Source organism: Neovison vison, chromosome 7 (assembly GCF_020171115.1).
Source record: "Neovison vison isolate M4711 chromosome 7, ASM_NN_V1, whole genome shotgun sequence".
In the NCBI taxonomy this organism is placed as follows: domain Eukaryota; kingdom Metazoa; phylum Chordata; class Mammalia; order Carnivora; family Mustelidae; genus Neogale; species Neogale vison.
In genome coordinates this window covers 197,215,589-197,238,383 of record NC_058097.1, presented here as the reverse complement: position 1 = coordinate 197,238,383, position 22,795 = coordinate 197,215,589, and the positions used below count along the sequence as shown (strand labels likewise).

Here is a 22,795-nt window from a genome sequence, read left to right as displayed (position 1 = left end):
GGGGGGGCGGGACCTGGGGCCGAGAGCGGTTCGCGCGCTTCGGGCCTAGTCCGGACTCGCCGCCGCCGCCGCCATATTCCCGGTAACGGGGGCGCGCGGCCGTGGGCCGGCTGGGCCGGAAGAGGGCTCGGGGCCAGCGCTGAGACTGGGAGGGGGTCGGTTGAGTTTGGGGTAGCCGGAGTCGGCGGGCGGGGGGAGGTGCGGGCCTTTGAGGGAGGAGGCCGAGGGCGCCGGGCCGAGTCTGTGGGGAGGGAGCGGGGCGGGCCTAGTTGGGGGCGAGGACTAGGCCTGGGTGGGGAGCGGAGGCGGCTGGAGCTGCACGACCCGCGGGGACTCTAGCCGGGACTGCTTTGGAGCCTAGGCAGGTGCAGCGGGCTGGGGCTGCGGGCTTTGCCGCCGTCGTTCTTCCCAGCGCCGTCCCAGGGCCCCTAGGAGCAGAGGCCTGGACTTTGCCGTCGCGCCGCGGACAGCTGCGGCGCAACTCGGGTCGGGCCCGAGGGTGATGGGCAGCGAGCCCCGCGAGCCCCGGCGGCCTGGGAGAGCGAGGGGCGGCGCGAGGCCGGGGGTGGGGCGGGGCGGAGCGGGTGGACCGAGCTTGGGCTGCCGGGATGCTGCGTCTCTGGAGACGGGAGGTTGGCAACCATTGCTCTCTTCCTAGCCCGGGACCCTCATGCTTTCTAACTCTTGCCTCTTTCAGGATACCGCAGTGGCATCTTCCTTACTTTGTCCGTTCTCCGGGCTCGCGATCTTCCTTCCGGAGCCATGTCAGAAGGAGTGGACTTGATTGATATATATGCTGACGAGGAGTTCAATCAGGTGAGGGGTCATCGGGAGCATTGGGATTTTCCTGGATCTGCTGAAGAATCACTTTCGTCAAACTTGCAGTGGTTCCAAGCTGCGGCAGGCCTTGCTAGGCCTGAACATCCCTCTATCGGGTCTAAAATTTTACTCTGTCACAGACTTTCAAGACGTTTGATCATTCCGCTTATGTTAATTTTAAGCTCCCAAGGCTTAATTTTACAGGCTTTAAAAGCAAATAAAAATTAGGTTTAATAGAATGGTGAATCAACCTGTGGAACTTGCTCCCCCAGGAGGCCAAACTTGGGTGTCAGTCTCCTCAAAGACTAACCACACTTAAAAATCACACTTAAGTTTGCTGTAGTATTCATGAGGACAGTGTTGATACCTGTTCCTTTGCGGACCTTTTTTTTTTTTTTTCCCCTTTTGTGAGGGAGAGGTGGGAAGAGGGGGAAGACGGGGAGAGACTCTTAAGCGCTCCTTGCCCAGTGCAGAGCTGAGATCACAACCCTGAGGTCACGACCTATACTGTAATCAAGAGGAGGCTTAACGCCCTGAGCCACCCAGGCACCCTCGTTTGCAATGCTTTGAAAGGGCAGCTGGAGAAATTTGGTCCTCTTCTCCATAAGATGGTGCAAAAACACAGTAGAAGACGTACTTTAGCATTTAATCTCAGCTTCATTCTGACTGTTTTGGGTCTGTCTTCCTTCTCTAAGTAGTTTGATTCTAGTCTTAAGAGGTACATAGGCATTTTGGTGAAATAAATTTTATTGGTGAATCCAATTGTTTTGAGGATAGAGGTAAAGGTATTGGATAAACCAGTTAAAAAGCACTTGTAGACCCCCTTATATACCCTGGGTTTGTTGGTTGCTCTATGTTATGTTAAGGAACATTATGTAATGATTTCCTTTGAAATGATAATCTAACATATTGAGGTCAATCTCAAGAATGTTCCATAGTTTCTTTAAAACTTAATAATTATCTTGCCCAGATTGTTTTCAGTCCCATTTTTACTTGATTAAACTGGTTCTTCCCATTAGGATCTTTCAGTGGGTATACATAAGGACCTGGAAAGAGGATAAAAAGATTAGAGAAAGAAAGTCCCCTGGTTAGACCCTGACTTTTATACAAGGCAACAGAGGTTTTATACATGTCATTTTCTTTACTTGGCAGAAGTATACATTTAACAAAAAACACATTGTCCTGTTTTAACGTGGAGATTTTAGAACACAAAAGTAGGCCAGTATAGTGAGCTTGTACCCACCAGCGTCACCAGTTAATTTGTTTAATTGCCATTTTCCAGGTCTCCTCAGGTAAACTGAGTCCTCTACATGTGACTACCAGTTGACCTAAAAGTTACTACCGTGTGACTACCAGTTGACCTAAATACAGGTCAACTGGTAGTCACATGTAGAGGACTCAGTTTACCTGAGGAGACCTGGGAAAATGCGGAAAAAAACTTGTTAAGTTCAAACAAGTCAAGTAATTATGGATGAAAAGAAAGATTTAGTATAGGAGTGTAGTTACACACCATTGTTTTCCGTTTACTTTGAATCAGATCTTTACTACTCTTTACAAGTTGTGGGTTGCTTTTGTTTTGTTTTTAATACAAGATAGGAAGAAAAGAAGGAGGTTCTCGTAGTATTTATTAATAATAAAAACCCTTCTTCCCCCTTAATTTCTTTCTCTGGGTTGATAACAATGCTGCTGATTCATTTTGAGAAACGGGCAGAATGGTGCAGGCTAGCCACCTTTGGTGGGAAAGAATGGAAGTCCATAATTTCTTAAGCAGTGTAAGTTGGAGGTTCTAGTCAAGGCACAGGCCTTGTCTAGTGGTCACTGTTTTGTGAGGATAGAAGTCATTGGCCTCAATTGGTTTTATCTCTTCAGTTAGAAAAGGCTTTTTTGTGAGTTTAAGATAGGCCAGAGATGGCATGTGGAATCTAGTAGACATTTATACTGAACAGACAATATTTAATGCTTGGCACGGTGAAAGAAGTATAGATTTTGAATGTTTTATGTCCACTTGTGGAAGGTCCAGGAGGGGTGTCGTCCACTGCCCACCCCCCATCACCCCCAGTGAATTAATTTTTGGTAAAGCTGGATTTAGTGTAGTTTGGAGGCTGCTAAAGAAATGATTAAAGTTCTGTTTGGCGCGGATTGTTAAAAGCAAGGTTAGACTGAAGGCAGCCAGTAGAGATTGTATTTTAGAATGTTTTAAGGATTCATACCAAGCCAACCCGTGCACGAGAACCCTGTCACATGTACGCTGCTCCCCAAGCTAAATGAACACAGCCCCTGGACGGAACCTGTGGTTCTGGCGCCCTGATCTCTTATGACATGGGCTGTAAAAGCCTCTTTTGCAGAGCTGCTTTACTCCTGTCACACTGGGAGTTGAAATTCACCGCTGCTCCCTTGGACTGGGGAGAAGCACTCTGAAAAAGTGAGAGCTGCCACTTTACTGAGTGTTTAGCCTCTTAAGGGAGACGCTTTGCACATTGCCCAATTCTGTTTGCCACTTCCATCAATGAGTGCTTATTGTGCAATTTCTGTTAGTGTCAGGACTAGTGAACGAACAGGGACGAAATGGATCCCTGTGTTCAAAAGAGGTTCCATTCCTGGTAGTTGAGGACAGTGGATAGCAGGGAAGGAGGGCATAAGGTGAGGACTAGACATAGTCATTATAAAGCCAAAAACTTTTTTAGAGCTTTTGTTACAATTAGAAGAACAATGGTATCAAATAGGTGGCTTTGAGAACAATAAGTCTTAGCTTTTCTTACTTCCCTCAGATATCAGGAAAAGGTGGTTGGAGGATAGAAACACTGAGCATTCAGGTGGAGAAGTTCTTATTTAAATTCAAAATTGCACAAGTTCTTTTGTATCTAAAAAGTTTCAGAGACCTAATTCTTTCTGTGCTATTAAACAAAATTTTTCTTGAGATTTTCATTTAGTTTTAAATACATACTTACTTTTTAATCTCCCTGGAATGAAATCTTCAGCATCAATGCATGTAAAACATTGTATTTTTTCATTTAATTTGTAGAATTAGATTTTGCTTTAATCTAATCCAACACTGCATAATCACCAGCTCATATATGGTAATCAGAAAAACCTCAGGCCCTTAACCTGTTTTTCTGTTTTACCAGCTGAAGAAGTTAAAATGCATTGGTGTTGCCAGTAGATTTAAATCCAAACAGAACTTGATACGTTGTTTCTTCAACAGACTCCTCAACAGGCCTGCTCTGTGCATCAGAACAGTTCCCACCAACTTTTTTGAACCGAGGTTCTATGGCCCAGAGAAACCATTTGAATCTTGTGACAATTTTGGATTCATTGAATCCTTTTGTGCTTCTTAAAGTGGTAAGGTAATCCATATACAAGGATTTTCAGGACTTGAGTCTTTCGTGCTCTCTAAGGGTTCCTGAAAGAGTAGATTGTTGGCGTCGGCTTGCAGTATGGGAGATTTCCTGGTGATGTGTGTGGTCTCTGAGCTGTCCGATCGATCTGCGTGTTAGTTCACTGCCCAATTATCAGTGGTAATTTTGGTATTATAAATTTTAGACATACATCTCTGAATCCCAGATACTGCCTGGAAGGAATTCCAGTTTGGTTCCACTGAGTATCCACAATGGTGTGTTTCTTTATTCCCCTTTATGTTTTACTTCAGAATCCTTGATTTAAATTTAAAAAGTGCCCTGGAGTAAAGTAGTGCTCTCTAAGGATTAGAACATCAGAGAGGGTCCAGTGGTTTCCCTCTTTTTCCTTTACCCTGACCCATAAGGCATATCCCCATCCCTACTATATGAATAAGTGAATAAATGATTTTGTTTAAAGTTGCAGTTCTTTGAGACAAAAGGGCTATGAAGTATTTTACACTCATTGTATTTGTCAAGTTTTTAGCACTTCACTTAATTTATTACCCACCCTGTGCTCTCTGATGTTCTCTTCTCTTCCTGTTCTTTACATCCTCTTTTTATCCAAGATGCTTATTTATTTGCAATTTGACTACATAGAACGGTCTTTCTGTGCTCACTTGTCTTCATTCCTTTTCTTGTTTGATTTTTTTTTAAGATTTTAGTTTTTTAATTTTAGAGGGAGAGAGCACGTGAGCAGGGGAGGGTCAGAGGGAGAGGGAGACCATCTCAGTTAGACTCCACGCTGGTCTAGAGCCCATGGGGCTCGATTCCACAACCCTGAGATCACGAGCTGAGTGGAGACCAGGAGTCTCGCTCTTAACCGACGGAGCCCCCTGGGTTCCACACTGCCCTCCCTTTCTTGTTTTTAAATTCCCTCTAAAAAGTCTCTTTTGCCATTCCCTCTGATATTTTTACAAGGTATAAACTCTTGTGGGGTTTTTTAGAGTATTTGTAGTATTTGAAATTATTTTTTGCCTCGGGAAGTAGAATCCTTTCCCCTTTCCTGTCAGAACAGTGAGAATGCTATTTTTGTGTGCATGTTCTTCCATTGTACTTGAGATGAACTGAGAAACTAAAAGATGGTTTCCAGAAGTTTGTGATGTTATATAGGTCTAGGAATGAATTTTTTAGTGAGTCCCCTCTCTAGTCTCACTTTAGAATCTACAGTTCTTATGATGGAATTGAACAGAGAAAGTTATTGGAGCTTCCCGTCTTGAGTTGCGTTGGAGGAAGTGCTCCCTTTCTTCAGGGAACTAGACAAGTTACTTAATGTAGGTTTTCCCTTTATTCCTTTTTTAAAAATACAGCAATGATGTGAATGAGCTATAGTTCCCTTAAAACACTTTGGACATCTGTCTCTGTCATTTTGGCAGCAGCATCTTTAGCACTGTTGGGATGTTTTAGAATATTACCTGGAAAAATACTCTCGATCCTTAACATAAAAAGAGCTCCTTGAGATAACATCACAAATCTGAAACATTAAGATTTCCTGGTAGTAGCTCTTATGGTTTTAGGATTTGGGGTATATGGTGTTAATTTGGCTGCTATAAGAAAATATCAAAAACCGAGTGGCTCATAAACAACAGATTTACTTGTAGTTCTGGGGACTGGAAGGTTGAAGTCAGGTTTGGGTGGCAGAGAGGGCCCTCTTCGGGTTGCAGAATGCCAGCTTGTATCCTCATGCATGCAGAGCAGAGCAAGCAAGCTCTTGGCTTGGTGAGGTTCCACCCTCAAAACCTGGTCTAATTGTAATTATTTCCCAAAGACCCCACCTCCTGATACCATCACATTGGGGAATAGGTTTCAACATAGCATTTTTGTGGGAACAGGCAAATTCAGCCCATGATAGCAATAAACAAGTAAACATAACACATAAAGTATACTTTGCATTATGTTTTTGGAGTACACGTTCACCTTGTAAATGCTTACTGCAACATAGCTTATGGTGTGGGTGTCTGTCCTTTTTTCTGACCCTTAGATTTGAGAGAACTTCACTGTTTTTGTGTATCCTTGAACATCTCTGGTGTTGCTCCGAAAAGTCTCTTATTTATTAAAAGAGTCACAGTAATGTATTGGAGCTGCATTATCATCCGAGAAATAGTAAGGGAAAAATCTCCCAGAGTATTCTTTTCCCTTTTAAAAAAATGTTTCTTTGATGGTTACTAGAAAGATGGGTTGTTGAGTTTTAGAGCTTCTCTGAGTCATTTGTGTAAATCTGAAAGTTTAAACCAGTAGCTCTGATTGTTTTTTTACATTCTGGGTTCTCACTTTAATATGCTTTTCCCCTGCTTTTTATTTCGAGATGAATATATTTTCATTAAATAGAGTAGTAAGTTTTCTGTAACTCTTGATTTTGGAAATAGCACAAGATGTGGAAAATAAGTTTTCGTTAATCTTAGATGTGGCCCTTCAGAAGCTGACCTCATTGACAACAGTAGCAGGTGCATCTTTATGCATTATTATTTTGTTTTTGTAATCATCATGTACCTTTTGATTCTTACAGTTGGCTGAAGCGGGAAACATTGCAGACTACTAACAGGGTCTTGAGAGAAAAACCTACAGAAGCATAATTCAGTGAAATGGTTTAAGTGAAAAATTATTCTTACCTAGTTTCCTAGAGTAGAACAGGGAAGTTTTTGCATGTTGTTATCAAGTATTTGACTGTGGATTCTTTTTTTTTTTTTTTGAAAGATTTATTTATTTATTTGACAGACAGAGATCATAAGTAGGCAGAGAGGCAGGCAGAGAGAGAGAGAGGGAAGCAGGCTCCCCGCAGAGCAGAGAGCCCGACGTGGGGCTCCATCCCAGGACTCTGGGATCATGACCCAAGCCGAAGGCAGAGGCTTTAACCCACTGAGCCACCCAGGCGCCCCTTGACTGTGGATTCTAAGTAAACTAGAATGAAACAGAATAAATCCAGTGGAAGGTCTGCAAACCCACCTTTGCCAACCCATCTCTTAGGACCCAGAGTTCAACAATACAGATCAGATTGACCTCTATGATGACGTGTTGACAGCCACCTCACAGCCCTCAGATGATAGAAGCAGCAGCACTGAGCCGCCTCCTCCTGTTCGCCAGGAGCCGTCTCCCAAGCCCAATAACAAGAGTCCTGCGATCCTGTACACGTACAGCGGCCTCCGCAATAGGCGAGCTGCTGTCTACGTGGGCAGCTTCTCCTGGGTGAGCATGGGGAACCCAAAAGCCTTCTGGGTAGGCTGGAGGGAGAGCGCTGGGAGGTGATGGCATTTTCAAAAACCACTGTTGCACTGTTTTGTGCTCTGATGGGGTTGGATTTCTTTTTCCTGGGATCAGGTTGGATTGATCTCTGAAAGAGAACTATCCTGAGGACGTACTGGTGCCGAAGAAAGCAATAAGTGGGTAGTTGCTTTTTCTGCCATCTTGTTAATGCCCCTGACCCTGGGGCTTTATGTCTAGCAGGGTCATCTGTGGGATGAGATTTCAGAGTGAACACCTTGAACTCTTGGTGGTCATTCGATGGTCCTTTGATAACGATGGGTGACAGGGATCAAAGACCTTGATAGTTCTAGTATATTCAGGGTAGGTGGCGATTATTGTTCTGCAAAAGTTCTTTCGTGACAGACATGTTTTGGGGCTGGTGGAGGGAGGGTCCAAATTAGGAAATGTACATACTGAGGGAAAAGTCCTGACAGTGGTCAAACTGTAGCCTGTTAGGTCTCTCATTAAAAGCTGTTAGTAATCATTGTTTTAACTCATGACGAGGCAGCCCAAATGGCGGTCAGAGTTAAAATAGGTTTTAATTTTCTTAATCTCAAAAGATGGGGATTAGGAAGGGAGCAGGGGGCTTTGGAATTCTGGGTGGGTGAGGGTAATCAGAAAAGCCTGCACTAATTGAACTGTTGATGGGCTCTTGGGTTTCTGTGGGAGGTCATGGCTGTGACTAGAATCCTAGGTTTGGGGAAAGGGTTTGGGACATTCTAGGTGGGGAGGGGGTGTAGCTCTTGACATTTCTTCCTTTTCCATCTTGCCGGCCCCAGTGGACCACAGACCAGCAGCTGATCCAGGTTATTCGCTCTATAGGAGTCTATGATGTGGTGGAGTTGAAATTTGCAGAGAATCGAGCAAATGGCCAGTCCAAAGGGTGAGGTCTGGATTTGAGAAGTCCCTTTTAGTTTGTCATCATTAGGATAACAGATCTATGATGTATTTTGGCCCTGGATTTTAACCCCTCTGACCCCTGGCACAGGTTACTGCCTTGGTTTTGACAGACCACCTTAGAACGGGGACCTAGCTGCAGTGTAACAATGTCCATCCATTGAGGGGCGAAAATAACTAATTTCTGATTCCAAATAATAGGAAAATACAGACTGACACCTTTTCATTGGTGCTAGTTTTGTGTATGTTGTATTAGCAAGGAATTTTTGCTTTACCCATTTTCACTAAAAGTGGAAGAGAGTTTCTTTGTTCCTCTCTTGCTTGGCTGGTAGATCTCACTCATTTTTTACTTTTCTTCCCCAAGGTATGCTGAGGTGGTGGTAGCCTCTGAAAACTCTGTCCACAAATTGTTGGAACTCCTTCCAGGAAAAGTTCTTAATGGAGAAAAAGTGGACGTGAGGCCGGCCACCCGGCAAAACCTGTCACAGTTTGAGGCACAGGCTCGGAAACGTGAGTGCGTCCGAGTCCCAAGAGGGGGTACGTGGAGACCATCTGTATGAAGGGGGCAATTTTGTGGGTTTGTTTTCTGTGTGCGGGTTTGTTTTCTGTGGCGTGGGCTCTGCCTCCAGTGTGGAGGAGTTGGGGGAAAGGGGTGGGGGTGGGGAGGGTGGGGAGGGTGGGGAGGGAGGGGGGGGGGGGGTGGGGGGTGTTGGTAGCATGGGCAATTAGTAGACCCAGAAATGAGGCTGTGTACAAAAAAGAGCCCTGTGCTGAGAGGTAGGTTCTGGCTCTGCCACTGACTCATTGTGTCACCTTGGGGAAGTCACTGTACTGCTTAGGGCCTCTTCCCCTCTCTGAAGTAGATACATGATGTTTAAAATTCCTGTCAACTTTAAATTATGTGGTTTTGTGTAAAAAATCAGTGTATAAGTGAATGGGCTTAATTGTAACATGTGCTCTTTATAAATTAACAAGCAGCCGCCCTAACGTGCAGGTAATATTTGTAAAGATGGCTATAATCTTATCATAAACATGTGCTGGAAGGGTGCTTTGTAAGAAAGCAACCAAAAGGCCTGTTGGAAAAGAAGAGTTTAACAGTATTTCTCCAGCACTGTCCAGGGGACAGGGTGCCCATTCAGTTACCTGATGTTTTAATCTGCTTGGCAAGTATTTCCTACTAATAAAGCTGCATTACACGACCTTAGCTTGATGACAGTTTCCCTGAGTTCACCTTACTCCCTTTGTTCTGATTCTGTACTCACCAAGCCACCTTCTGATACTAATTTGGTTTCCCAACTAGGCTCTCCTACTGGGAAGAGAATGCGCTGACCAGCCGACACAACTATTCCGGTCTGCTTGGCAGTTATATTTCTCATTGTAAATTAATAAATTGGCATTCTGGTTTATGAATCAGTCTCTTGTGAGTTTGGTTAGCGTGAATCAATTTTCTAGGGTACAGTGACCCCTGGGGTGAACTTCTAAAGTCGAGTTTCTGAATCTGCGAAACCTGAGGACCAGCCCTTGGATTTTCCTGACCTCACAAGGTGCAGCCACCCTGCAAGGCCTTGCCCGAAGCAGCCAACTGTCTTTTCTTTCTTTTCTGACAGTGGGGGTGACGGGTGGGGGTCGTGGGGAAAGTGTCATCACTTGCATTCCTTCATTTCTTAGGTTCTGCTCTCAAAATAGTGCTTTGTATTGATCAGGTGGTCCACTGGGATCTTGTATCGATTGATTGAAGGTGGAGATAGGCCACGTCTCTCTTGCATAGGAACAACTGTTCTTCTGACTGGATTGAGCGCCTAGATGGTTCTAGTGTGAACTCCCATTGCTCTGGGTTAAAAGGCACATACTGTTCTTCTTTAACAGCTTGAATTTTCAAGTTCTTCTGTTTCAGAGCTTTTGTATGATTTGACCCTTTTCTGACTTTCCTAAGCTGCATAAATGTACAGTTGCATTAGGGATAGCATTTCTACTTGCGCTTAGCTGTTTACTCCTCGGGGTTCCCTTTCTTTGCTGAAATGATGGCAGTGACTGAGTGGTGGTTTTCTGCTCTGTCGCATAGTACAGTACTAAGTACAGCTGGTGGACTTCTCTACTTAAAAATGGTTGCTCCTCTTGGGATTGTAGCCATAGATACAACCCAGAACCCTTGCACAAGTAGGAAGAGTAGCTGGGAAGATGGCTAACTTTCAGAGGATCCCACTTGCTAATACCTCTTTCTTTGGTTTGAAAGAACTCAGGGAAAAAACAGGTTGCCGTGGGGATGAGACATGAAGCACAAGTGTGCCATGACTGGCACCAGTGATAAACCGCAGAGGACAAAGCGAGGTGGTTGCTGGGATGATGGGTCCCCCCCATGCCGGAAACCGGAGTTGGGTTTACCAGCAAGTATTAGTTCTAGGAGCACTCACCTTTCTGTCCACATTTGACTGCCAACAGCATCTCTCTGCTTCCAAGACTCCTAAGGCCATGGGATTATGTTCTGTTGGATTCCACATGAACCAGGCTTGGAGTACACTGTTAAATTGGCGAGAGTGAACAAGTTTAACTGAGTGACTTGACAATGGCCAGCCATATCCCCAGCTGTAAACAAGCACATGTGAGCCCCTCTTGTGCCCAGCACCATACTGGCGTGCTGTGGTGATCCTCCTGTGGGGTACAGTGTTTGGGCCATTGAAATACAGTGGGAGTTCCCCAAATAGGAGGCTTTTTTTTTTTAACTAAGCTTTTACTAGGAGTCCCTGCTGTCAGCTGTGCCGTCTGCTCCGTCTGTGGGCACATCTGATCTTGGCTTACCTCCCATTTTCTCTCTGCTTCTCACTTGACCTCTAGTCTTCTGTGGCGTATATCTCTTCCCCATCCCAGTGACAGTTTTGGTATGTGGATGGGGGAAGTATCTATCCCCTGCCCTTCTCTCACTTATCCCAAATTCCCTGCAAAGAGAAAATTCCAGGTGCACAGTAGGATAGTACTGATCTCAGGTCAACTAGTACTGGTCAAAGGCGAGAGGCCCTGAGCCTCTTGATCAGGGACGGGGGATTTCACATCTGCTTGAATCCGCCAGAACTGTAATGAACATACTTCCCAACAGTGTCATTTTCTCATGGGTTAATTAGGATCCTGCATTTAGAAATAGAAAACAAATCGAAGGATAAATTAAGTGTGAAGCACAAAGTTCTAGATAAAGAGCATTCTTTGATATGGAATTGGTGATAACTGCTTTCTGGGTTTATGAATTAACTAACTTGCCTCTGCCCTTTCTTTTTGAGGCCAAAGAAAAAGGAGTAGATGATTTTACCTTCTTCCTCAGGTGCCTGTCGCCTTCTTCACTATGGTGTCAGAGGACTGTGGCTGAAGGATCTGGTTCCATGGGTACATGTAAAGGTTTGGGCAGTAACGTTAGTTCTGTTTTCCTTCATAGGAATACCTCCACGGGCCCATTCCCGGGATTCTAGTGATTCTGCTGATGGACGGGCCACACCCTCTGAGAACCTTGTACCCTCATCGGCCCGTGTGGATAAGCCCCCCAGTGTGCTACCCTACTTCAATCGCCCTCCTTCAGCCCTCCCCCTGATGGGTTTGCCCCCACCCCCAATTCCACCCCCTCCTCCTCTCTCCTCAAGCTTTGGGGTCCCTCCTCCTCCTCCTGGCATCCACTACCAGCATCTCATGCCCCCTCCTCCTCGATTACCTCCTCATCTGGCTGTACCTCCCCCTGGGGCCATCCCACCTGCCCTTCACCTCAATCCAGCCTTCTTCCCCCCACCAAATGCTACAGTGGGGCCTCCACCAGATACTTACATGAAGGCCTCCGCACCCTATAACCACCATGGCAGGTAAGGACTATCTTGTTCCTTTCAGATCTGAGCCAGGTATAGTAGGGTATACCATGTGTTAAGCATTTTATTCTCCCTGAGGAAGTGAGTGTGAATTCTTGTGTTCTCCCTTGTGGAAACTCTCTTGTCATAGTATTGAGTCCTGGGAAATAGTTAACCATCTGTTAGATAATGTTTTTTATTTGGTGTTTCATTTGTATCTAAGTCTCTTGACCCAAACCATGTCTTCCGCATCCCTTTTTAAGGAGCTTGATTAAATCAAGTGCTGTATGTGGCTGTTAGGGTTTCTGTGAATGTCTAGCGCTATCAGGTCACGCCAGAATTACAAAAGAATATGTTGTAAATCCTGTCCTTGAAGAGAATGTGAACGCATAAAACATGAGCAGGCTGAGAAGCATGTAAGACATTATATTGGAGAGCATGATTAATACTGTATGGTAGGATCTGGTAAAGATAATAAGAAGTGTGAGCAATCAGGAATGGTGTTATTTCTGTGCAGCCGAGATTCGGGCCCTCCGCCCTCTACAGTGAGTGAAGCAGAATTTGAAGAGATCATGAAGCGAAATAGAGCAATTTCCAGCAGTGCCATTTCCAAAGCGGTAGCTGGAGCCAGTGCAGGTAACTCAGCCTTAACCTTTGCCATTTTCTCCTTACCTTTAGTTTTTCCATGTTTTGTCATTTCCATTGGCAAGAAGTTCAGCAGGATAAAATTGAAGCACTGTTAGATTCTCTAGAGTGGCACATTTTGGGTAATATATAACCTGCTTGAACGGCTTTGGGGACGCTCTAGTGGTGTTAGTCTGTATCCAGACCTGCCCCATGAAGACAAACTTCGTGACTAGATTATAAATAACTAATAGTATCTGATTGTAGTTTTTGTTGTAGAATGAAATTCCTGGCCTTGTGGAGATCTCAGTGGTTCATCAGTGGACCTAGTGTCTTCGTAGTACCTAGTATAGATCCCAGGTTTTTTTAGGACTGATACCCCAACTAGATGTGGTTTGATATGGAATCTCTTTATATATTTGGGGTCTAGACAGAACCGCAGGCCTCCCTGTAGCCAGCCTAGAAAGAGGCAAGTCTGTTGGGTGTCCTCGTAAGACATAGTATGCCCTTAGAGCTAACTTCTGCCCTGCTGTCAGTACTAAGTGGGCAGAACCAGAAGCTGTGACTCGGAGAGCCCTGGCATGGAATCTTTGGTTCTTTATAGGGTTCTGGTCCAAGTTTCACATTATGATATGAGTCATACTCGCTTCCTTCTTGTGAGTTTCCCACATTAATGTAAATGTAGACTGTCAGATCTCCTAAGAAGTAAGTTAACACTAAATATTACCATCTGTTTTCTGTAATTTCTCATCTTTGGCTGCAAAATTTGAATCCACAGAGTAGGTTAAAGACAGGAAATACATGTATTCTCTCTCTTTTTTTTTTCCCCTCCAGAAAACTTTCATTGACATCTGAAGGATTTTTTTAATTAGAAAGTAATCTGTGCTCATTTTAACAAGTCCAATATACAGAGGAGTATAAAGGAAATAGTCATTGTACTTCCTTATCAACTCCTTCACTTAGAGAAATCAATAATTGAATCTCTGTCTCCCTTCCTTTTTGTTCTCATTTAAGTCATTCACACCACAAATACTTAATGAATGCCTACAAAATAAGCAGAAATTCCCCATCCCAGGAGAGCTGACATCCTGGTGTTCCTGGACCTCCACAGAATCAAAGTTCCTCCACAGTTTCTGATCTTTTCTCACGGCCCTGCATAGAGGAGGCTGCCAGTCTTCATCACTGGACCCCTGTCTGGTTTCATGCTTTCCTCACATTATCTTCTGTCTGGATGTGCTAGATGTAGCTTGGGAAAGCATTCTGCAGGTACCCAGCCCCTGACCACGATCCCTGATCCTTGCTCACCTTTGGGGAATGAAGGGGCTAGTTCTTGATGGCAGCATAATTTAAAAAATACATACGTATGGATACACTCCGCATATAGACGTGTTAGATATACGTTACATATACATGTGTACACATCTGATTATAGATTCAAAATAATTCAGACTTAGAAACGTGCTGTGGTGATTAATAAAAGTCTGTACAAGGGCCACCACCAACACCACCTTCTACAATTTAGTGTCTGTCCCTCGGGTTTTTTTTTTTTCTGTGCATATGACAACATATATAGAATTTTTATTCTTTTTACAAAAATGGAATACTGTTTTTGCAGATTTTTAGAAATTCATATATTCTGGACATCTGTCAATATATAATAATACCTGATGTTAATCGAGCCCTTACTGTGTGCCTGGCACTGTGCTAAGCGCTTTACGTGGATTACTTTGTTTACCTGTAGATGTGTTGTGTGCTTTTTAACAACTGTGTAGTATTTTATAAAACCAACATCCCGTAATTTATATAGCACCCTACTGAGGGAACTTCTAGGTTATGTCTAATTTTTTGATAAAATAATGCTGAAACAACATTGTTAAGCATACACACTTGTGAACAGAAGTAGAATATTCTTAGAATTGCTGGGTCAGAAAGTATGCACATTGTTTATTGTAATGGCTATTGTCAGATCACCCTCAGACCACCCTGCTCCGGTTTGCACATCCACTAGCAACATCCGAGAACCTCTGTCTGATTGCAGACTGGTGGAATACAGGTGCCGTCTACTCTTCTACCTGCCACTTAGCCTCATCCATCTTACCATGGTTCTGTGGGACAACTAGTTACTCTTGCTTTGTGTCCTCCTGAGTTCTCCTTTCGGTCCAGTTAGTTTACTGCCTCTGCTCATCCTTGGCCTTTCCCATCCGTCCCCTGTCAGGGGATTACAGTGACGCGATTGAGACGCTGCTCACAGCCATTGCTGTTATCAAACAGTCCCGGGTCGCCAATGATGAGCGTTGCCGTGTCCTCATCTCCTCTCTTAAGGACTGTCTTCATGGCATTGAAGCCAAGTCCTACAGTGTGGGTGCCAGCGGGAGCTCGTCCAGGTGAGTTGTTGGTTGCTTCAGCAGCCTGCCAGCCGCAAGCAGCACTCTTCCAGGGATTGGCAGGGGGAGGAAGAGAGCCCAGGGGATCTGGCAAGGCCCTGGCTGGAAGAGCCGGCCTCACCCTGGTGTCTTTAAGGGGACGGAATTAATCAAGCATCTGCATCAACACATGTCGTAACGTGTGCAGTCCGTGTTGTCACCCAACACGGTGAGGCAGCGGGCTGTTTAGGAATATAGACTGGTGGATAGTTAAGAACATGGGCTTTGAAGCCATACGTGCTTGGATTCAGATCTAGTTTTGCTCCCAAGTACTTGTATGGCTTTGAGTATAGCAGTCAGTCAGCTTTCCAAACACTCTTCTCGTCTTTGGAAAAGGGACAATAGCAGTACTTCTCTTACAGATCTGGTGTAGAGATTAGGGGAGATAAGCATGTAAAGCTCCTAGCACTGTGCCTGATGCATTAGTAAGATCTCAACACATTTGACTGCTACTGTTTTCCCAAAAAAAGACTAGCAGTCCTCAAAGAGCTAACATTCTCAGACATTGGGCCTGTAGTAGGAAAGTGGTTCAGACAAATACCGGAAGACACGAAAACACAACACTCTTGGAAGGCATGTGGTAGGTTCTCCGAGTGAGGCTGAAGGATCTTTCTAATAGGAAAAGACATCGGTCCCGAGAGAGGTCACCTAGCCGGTCCCGGGAGAGCAGCAGGAGGCATCGGGACCTGCTTCATAACGAAGATCGGCATGATGAGTATTTCCAAGAAAGGAACCGGGAGCACGAGAGACACCGGGATAGAGAACGGGACCGGCACCACTGAGAAAGGTGGGACGAAGCCCCGCTGCTGGCTGTGGGCGCTCTTATAAAAGAAAAAAATACTGATCATGAAGAGTCTGCTCTTTTTGAAAGCAAATTAAGAGAAAGGGAGGACTTTTTGACTTAGGTAACAGAAAATTGAGGCGGGCAGATTTCCTGCTCTTCCTGATTGTTTGGAGAAGTCTCACCCTGAAATGGACCTGAGATTGAGCTGGTTTTGTGTCTTGTCTGCCTTAACCTGGTATCTGAGAGACAGCTTGGCGTCCGGGCTGAGAACACAGTGTCTGCTGGCCGTGTTGCTTTGTTCTTCAGTTTCCTCATTTGTAAGTGAAGATAGCATGAGCAGCTGTCTCCCTGAATTCAGTGAGACAATCGTCCGGAGCGTTAGCACTCCTGGTTCTCGTCACATACCAAGTTCTTAGTAGACGATATCCAGTTATATTTTCACCCCACTAAACTGGCAAGGTGTTTTCAGGAAATTGACCAGGACAGAAAAGTAAGACCACTGCCTACTTGTAGGTTTTTGTGGCGCAACATGGATGATTTTTAAGAATTAAGATCTATTAAAAGGATATTGAAACTCAGGATGCTTTAGGAGAAAGCTGATCTGGAAAAATAATCATGTTTAATAATATAGAGACTGTGTGGAGGGTATTTCAATGGAAGGATATATTTGTTTGGGGAACAAAAAACAAAAGCAGAAGAGTTGTAAGTGGAACTATATTAACTCAGGTTCTGGAGAAGTTGAGTTAGGCTTGGCTGGGTTTGGGGGCTCCAGCTGTGTCCTCAGGACTTAACCCCTCCACATTCCTCAGCTCTGCTCTTTCTTTGTCTTCATCCTCAGACAGGCCTCAGTGGTTGGGGTGAGGGAGGGGTGGGGGGAAGGCACCACAGCCCCATCATTCTATCTCACCGATTTAGCTATCCCAACTGAAAGCTCCCAACAAAATTTGTTTCTAGTACATAAGCAAGCAAGAGTGGTTTTGATTCTGTTTCTCTGGAGACCTTTAAAAGCAGTCTAGACTCTGGCTAGGATGATCTGGTTTTGGTTCTTGGAAACTACTGCATGACCCAGATGACTTTAGTATCTCATCTTGACTTTGGTTCCACATCATGTGTGTTATGAAAATGTCCTTGTGTGTGTGTGTGTGTGTGTGTGTGTGTGTGTGTTTTGCAGTTTGGTTGAGCTGAAGTGACAGTGACTGGCAGGAGGGTGTGGATCGAGAACGGCTCTCCTCCATGCGTTTGGGGTGGCTAGACGGGTGAATGGATGAAGACAGGAAGAGAGACCCTTCCGCTCCCTGGGAATGCCAGGGTACTTCACCAGCAGTAGCCGGAATGGAAACAGAAAGTGCAGTGTTTGGCCTACTGACAGCGTCCTAACAAGAAAAGAGTTCTGTCCTGTTTTCTTGCCGCCCTCTACTTTGTTGTTTGGCATTATCTGCCATTAATATAAGCAGTTAGAGCTGGAAATTTCTTTTTACCTTCTTTATGTGGTGAATGAGTGGGAAATGAGAAGTTAACATTTTTTACCTGCCTGCCTTCTATGTTCTTAAACCACTCGTTTATTCCACAAAATTTTAGAGTGCTTGATGTCACGGAAATCTAAGCTAATCCATATAAAACCAACAGACTGTGTGTTCTAGATACTTCTTTCTAGGTTTTGCAAACAGGTTGAGACGGGGAGGTACCCGTGTATCTCCAGGGCTCTAGGGTGAGTGGAGCTCACAAAAAGCTCTGGCCTAGTTTGGCCTCGGGCTGGGTGGGAGGGTGAGCAGAGGGTAAACCTCTGTTCCTGTCTCATCCCTTCTGTGGCAGCAGCAGCGTTTCCCTGCTCTTGTTTGAGCCGGCACAGTTGCTAGTGTTGCTGTGGGTCTGGGGCCACCCCTTCCTTAATCCTGCTGCTCACAGTGTGGGTCCTTCTGAGTGGAAGAGACTAGAATAGTGACCAGGGAGGTACTTGTCGGTGCAGAGCATGAATTACAGTCTCCGGGGCCACTTTCCCTTGAGCAGTTAGAACATAGAACTGCATGTCACAGTTCCTGGCAGCTTTGCTTCTAATAGCCTTTTGACAGAAGTTGTGAGATCCACTGACAATTAGTATTTTGGGGACTGAACATCTGAACCTGAAACAGGAGCCGTCGTTTTGCTTCATTTCTTCTGCCTGTAAAATGGACTTTTTTTTCCATTATGAGGGTGATGCACTTTGGATAACTCTGAAAAACCTACAACCCAGTAGTTCCCAGAAAACAGTCATTTGGCTGGTACAGGCCTGTGACAAGAGGAGGAAAAGGAACTCTGAAACAGATTTTCTGGGTCCCCAGGTTTTATCCTATAGATATGTTGCTCATTCCTTCCAGATAACTAGTCCAAAAGAATTGCATCAGGCACCCCAAAAATGTCATTTTCTCACATCTCATCTTAAGGACTCTGCATTCTATCTGCAGTCACCAGGTCCTGACTTAGGACGTCTCATGTTGGGGAGATGGTGCCTGGGCCCATTTAGCTGGAGAACTGTGCCAGCTCTGTGTACATGTTTTAGTTAGAAAATACTAGTGTTCATATTGTATGGACAGTGTTCCCTGAGAGCCAAAAGGTGTGTCTGTCTGGAGGCAGCAGTACAGACAGCAAACTTTTCTGTCCCTCCTGCCTCAGGGTGGGCACCACCAGTAGGACACAGTCTCATTGGCCACTTGGGCTTCTGCCTACATCCAGACATTACCACCTAATGTATCCACAGGCTCTAAGAACTGGGTGCTGCAGTTGACTTTTCTTGATGTGCTAGTTATCCTGTTTTGTTTTGTATGGACCGTTCCCAAACTACATCTGTTTTCGGGTATATGTGTGTATGCCTTGGAATTTGAGGATATCCTTAGGTAATATGTGGCTTTGGCTTCAACTTCTCGTGGTTCTTGGCTCTTGGCTCATTATTTGGAGCTATTATCCTACTTAAGATATAATCGTTCTCACCTCATTCCTTTCCTCCTGGTCCAAGGAAAACTAAACATTCTGTTCAGTTTTGATCCAGTGCAAAGATTGAGAAACACAGATGGTGTGGAGTGGAGAGGCACAGAGGGCTTTTGTTTTCCCTCACAGGAAATGAGACAGATGCCTGCAGTATAGGTGTTTAGAGAAGCTGGAAGGCAGTGCCCTCTGTAACAGATTCTGGGAATCCGAAATGGAAATATTGCCATTTCAGAACATCAAAGGATTGGGCAGCTTGTGGATTCTCCCCCCACCCCCTTGGATAGCTCCCCCAGGTTACAGAAGAGCACCCCATAAAGTGAGCATTTGTGTGTAGGCGGTGTTGTGGGTTTGGCCTTTAGCGGAAGTCCCAAGCCTGAATTTAATCTCCCTTTCTCTTGTTACCTATGACTTCTGTTTTATGTGGTCAGATTGACCAGGCCGCTTCCCAGCTTACTGATGCTGCCACACTGGAAAAGGGCAGGGCGTACCAGGGACCTTAAGTTTGGTAGACATGTAGTGAGTGGCTTTAACAGTGTCTTAATGTTTGGCAGAAGTTCTTAATTGTGCTTTTAGGTTTCTTGAATGGGGACTACTGGTTCTTTCATCTCTGTGCTCTGCTTTCTGTTCCAGCCTGGCCAGATAACTCTTGGTATTAGGCGGTTTCTTGGTCCCTCACTCAAAGCTGTTGTCTGGGGAAACATGTAGAATCCCTTGAGCTTTAGTACAGGTTAGAAGATCCCCGGCCCCTTACGTGTGTGCACGCACATGTACTTGCAAGAACACTGTTTGGAGTCTGTTTTAAACAGGGCTTCTTGGAGAGAAAAGTTTAGTAGGAGTTTCCTGTGTAAGTACATGCTCCCTGCTAGGGCCTCTTGGGTGTTTGGGGTGAACGGATTTGGTTATGTGCACACTTATTTTCTTACCATTGTACCTCCCATTTCCAGATTTTTACCCCTCCCCTTAAGGTAAGCTCTGGCTTGCTCAGAACAGATTTTCTGAAATGGTATTTCAGTTCCCCATATTTCCTTATCACAACTCTCCTTGGATTGTTGTAGTTTCCATACTTCTCGGGGCAAAGTCTCCTTTTCAGTCAAACTGCTTTGAAACTTCGTTTCATTGTCTGTTTTCCCCTAACCTTAAAGTGAGATGTCAACTGCTTTTTTCTCTCTACTCACTGTAGCTCCTGCAACCATTCCCACACTGCGCACAGTGCCAGACACCCCCAGACAATCCTGCTTTCTTTCCTTCACTTTCCCAGGCTTGCGTTCTGTCTGTGTATATACCCTACTTCATACATTGTAACTTCAGAGGATGCCAGTGTAACTCGCGTAAGCCCATCAGTCGGAAGGTAACCGCTAACATGTGTTTTCTTTTCTTCTGATGTTCTCATTGCAGGAGTCTGGTTGGAAGCAAATGTTTTTTTAATGGACTTGCATCTCCTCACCTTGATCAGGACTAAAGGACGGAGGCCACTCCACCCCTCCCCCTTCCTCCAAACCCCTCACCCCCTTCCGACACCCAGGGAATACCCTCTGCCCTACAGGACTGAAGACTGCCTGGCAGCCCTCCCAGTCCCACCCCTCCCGTTTGTCAGGGGAAGGAACCTGAAGACTGTGTGTGGTTGGGAGGGCTGGCAGACAGGAAGAAAACCTGTCCAGGCCCCTGGTCTCCACAGAGAATGGTGCTTTGTCCAAGGAAACGTAGGAGTTTCTGATTCTCCAGGAGCAGTTCAGTGTTGAGGCTGACAGGAAGACTTTCTTCCCAAAGAAAACAGATCCATGCAGGATCTGGGAGAGTGACTGGGTGTGCCAAAATATGCCCAGGCTCCTGCCCTGCGCACGAGGCTTGGTGGGGCCAAGAGGGTCCAAACCCCTTGCTAACATACCACTTCTTTGTTTAACTCCTTTACCTTCCCAGCCCTTTGAGGAGGGACTCTGAGAACAGAAATTCCCTTACGAGAAGCTTCTCCTGTTCTTGCTTTTCCCTCTTACATATTGACGGTTCGTTTCCCTGACCTCCCAGAGGGCTGAACCTTCCCACCTCCCTGCTGCCCGGCCGCCTCAGTGGACTTGCCCCTCCTAAGTAGAGAAGGCCCCTGAGGTTGCTTGCTGCTGGGGAGCCTGGCAGAGCCAGTTACCACCCTCCGCTGCTTCGTGCTTGGTTGCCTCTTGGAAGAACGCGCTGTACTAGGTGTTCCCTTTCCTGGGGCTTTTTCATTTCACACGTGGAGCCCCTCCCCCAAGAAGGCTGCTTCCTTGTTTTAGAGGAAGCTACTGCCCTTGGGAGACGGGGACATCGGACCTCAGCAGTGAAGAACCCTTGCGAACTCCAGGAGCGGGAGGACGGAGGCAGGTTGGGCAGGCTGTGGCCTACTTCCATAGAGGCTTTCATTTTTCAGGTTCGATGTGAGCATGGGCTTGCATCCCCCAGGTACATACCTATTTTACTCACTGTGGGAGAACCTGGCACTAGCAGGCAGGTGAAGTCACAGATTTGGTGTCTTTCCACCTTTTGACTGTTGATGTATTAATAGTTCCCCTCGCTCAGTGTGGAGGTGCTTCCGACCTCTGATGAGCGAGGAGGAAGTGGGCCTGACTCAGGTGAGCTCAGCTCAGAGTTCTAAGGACCACCACTCCGGGGGCCATGTTCTACACGGGCAAATGGAATTGCTTTTCCCAGAACATCCAAGTTGTGGTGTGGTTGCTGCTGCCGACAGCTGCAACAGCAGAGTCCTGCGGTACCCGTGGGGCGATGGCTGCTGCCTCTGCATGCGTGTACGGGGCGCGTGACATCTAACGGGAGAAGAGACGTGGCATGGGAGACGCAAGGTCCCCCGAGACCCTCTGGCTCAGAGGGGAGAGACTGAGTTGGACCGGAACCCTTCCTCTTCCCTGCACGTTTCTGACGTAGCCCTCAGTCCGTCAGTGAGGGGGTCCCCCCAGGGTTGGAGAGGCACATTCCCTTGGGACAGAGGCTACATGTTTGTAGCTTTTTTCCCCTTGTCCCCAACCCCATCCCCACCTCCACTTCAGAACATGGCCCCCCGCCCGGCTGGCCAAGTGTTAAGTGATGCGCTTATCCTCGAGAGCAGCTCCGGGTGTCTTTTTAAAATGTAGAGAAAACCAAGTAAGGTGACAGTTTAAGGAAAAAAATATATATAGAATACCAGAAAAGCCGTTTACCCGGAGAATTTTTTCTCCCCATTTTTGTTTTGTTTTTACTCAATGACACAAATTTTAGTTCTATTTCCTGATAGCAAAAGGAAAAAAAAAAAAAAAACAACCCAGCCCTCAAAAAGGCCAAGGCCCCGTCCCCCTGTTGTCGGTGATTTGTTTGTCTTTCTGATAGGTTGAAAATTGTGTAATAAACTTGATGACGCTGTCAATCTTTTATACTGCATTGTATTTTTTTCCTTTTGTAACAAAATATTTTTAAATAATAAATGGGGTGTGAGCTGTTTTATGGATTCTGCATTGAATAGCTTTGTTGAGGTATTTGGGACCTGGGCCGGGGCTGACGTAGAGGCTCTGGGATGGCACTGAAGCCCTGAGTTCGGAGCTGGAAGCGCCGGCGGGGCGTGTGGCGGCCTGCGCGACTCTAAGGGGCCTGGAGCGCAGGTCTTTGAAGCGCCCCTTGAGGGTTAGCTTGCTTCCTTAACCAGCTAAGCTAAGGGAAGAAGAATTCCAAGTTGTCCTTTGTCCTTCAAGATTCCTAAGGTTTGTTCTCCGAGTAAATGCCCTCCCTTTACAGTTCGGCTCTAATGTTCTCAAGTTCAGGAAGGGAAGGCTCCTCTGCTCGGAGTCTGGAAGTATGCCTGCCAGTGCCCGCTGTGAGCCG

At 45.7% G+C, this 22,795-nt stretch overlaps 1 protein-coding gene across 4 annotated transcripts; it reads left to right on the top strand.

The window, feature by feature from the left end:
• Window positions 1–6: 6 nt before the first annotated feature.
• CPSF7 (cleavage and polyadenylation specific factor 7) lies at window positions 7–22,350 on the top strand. Of its 4 annotated transcripts, none has more exons than XM_044259421.1 (10): window positions 7–82; window positions 698–816; window positions 7,176–7,394; window positions 8,231–8,334; window positions 8,713–8,858; window positions 11,770–12,184; window positions 12,684–12,802; window positions 15,006–15,174; window positions 15,833–16,000; window positions 20,354–22,350. In XM_044259421.1, the coding sequence occupies exons 2-9, from the start codon at window positions 763–765 to the stop codon at window positions 15,993–15,995; spliced, it is 1,389 nt and encodes a 462-aa protein (XP_044115356.1). In that variant the 5' UTR covers window positions 7–82; window positions 698–762; the 3' UTR covers window positions 15,996–16,000; window positions 20,354–22,350. The 4 variants fall into 4 exon arrangements, with proteins under 4 accessions (XP_044115356.1, XP_044115354.1, XP_044115357.1 ...); XM_044259419.1 differs by having other exon boundaries at window positions 8,713–8,885; XM_044259422.1 differs by having other exon boundaries at window positions 75–155.
• The last annotated feature ends 445 nt before the right edge of the window (window positions 22,351–22,795 follow it).

Coding starts and splice junctions, on each gene's coding strand:
- CPSF7 (XM_044259419.1), top strand. CDS start 763: ATGTCAGAAGGAGTGGACTTGATTGATATATATGCTGACGAGGAGTTC. Junction 817..7,175: donor CTGACGAGGAGTTCAATCAG/GTGAGGGGTCAT, acceptor CCCATCTCTTAG/GACCCAGAGTTCAACAATAC. Junction 8,886..11,769: donor CGTCCGAGTCCCAAGAGGGG/GTACGTGGAGAC, acceptor TTTCCTTCATAG/GAATACCTCCACGGGCCCAT.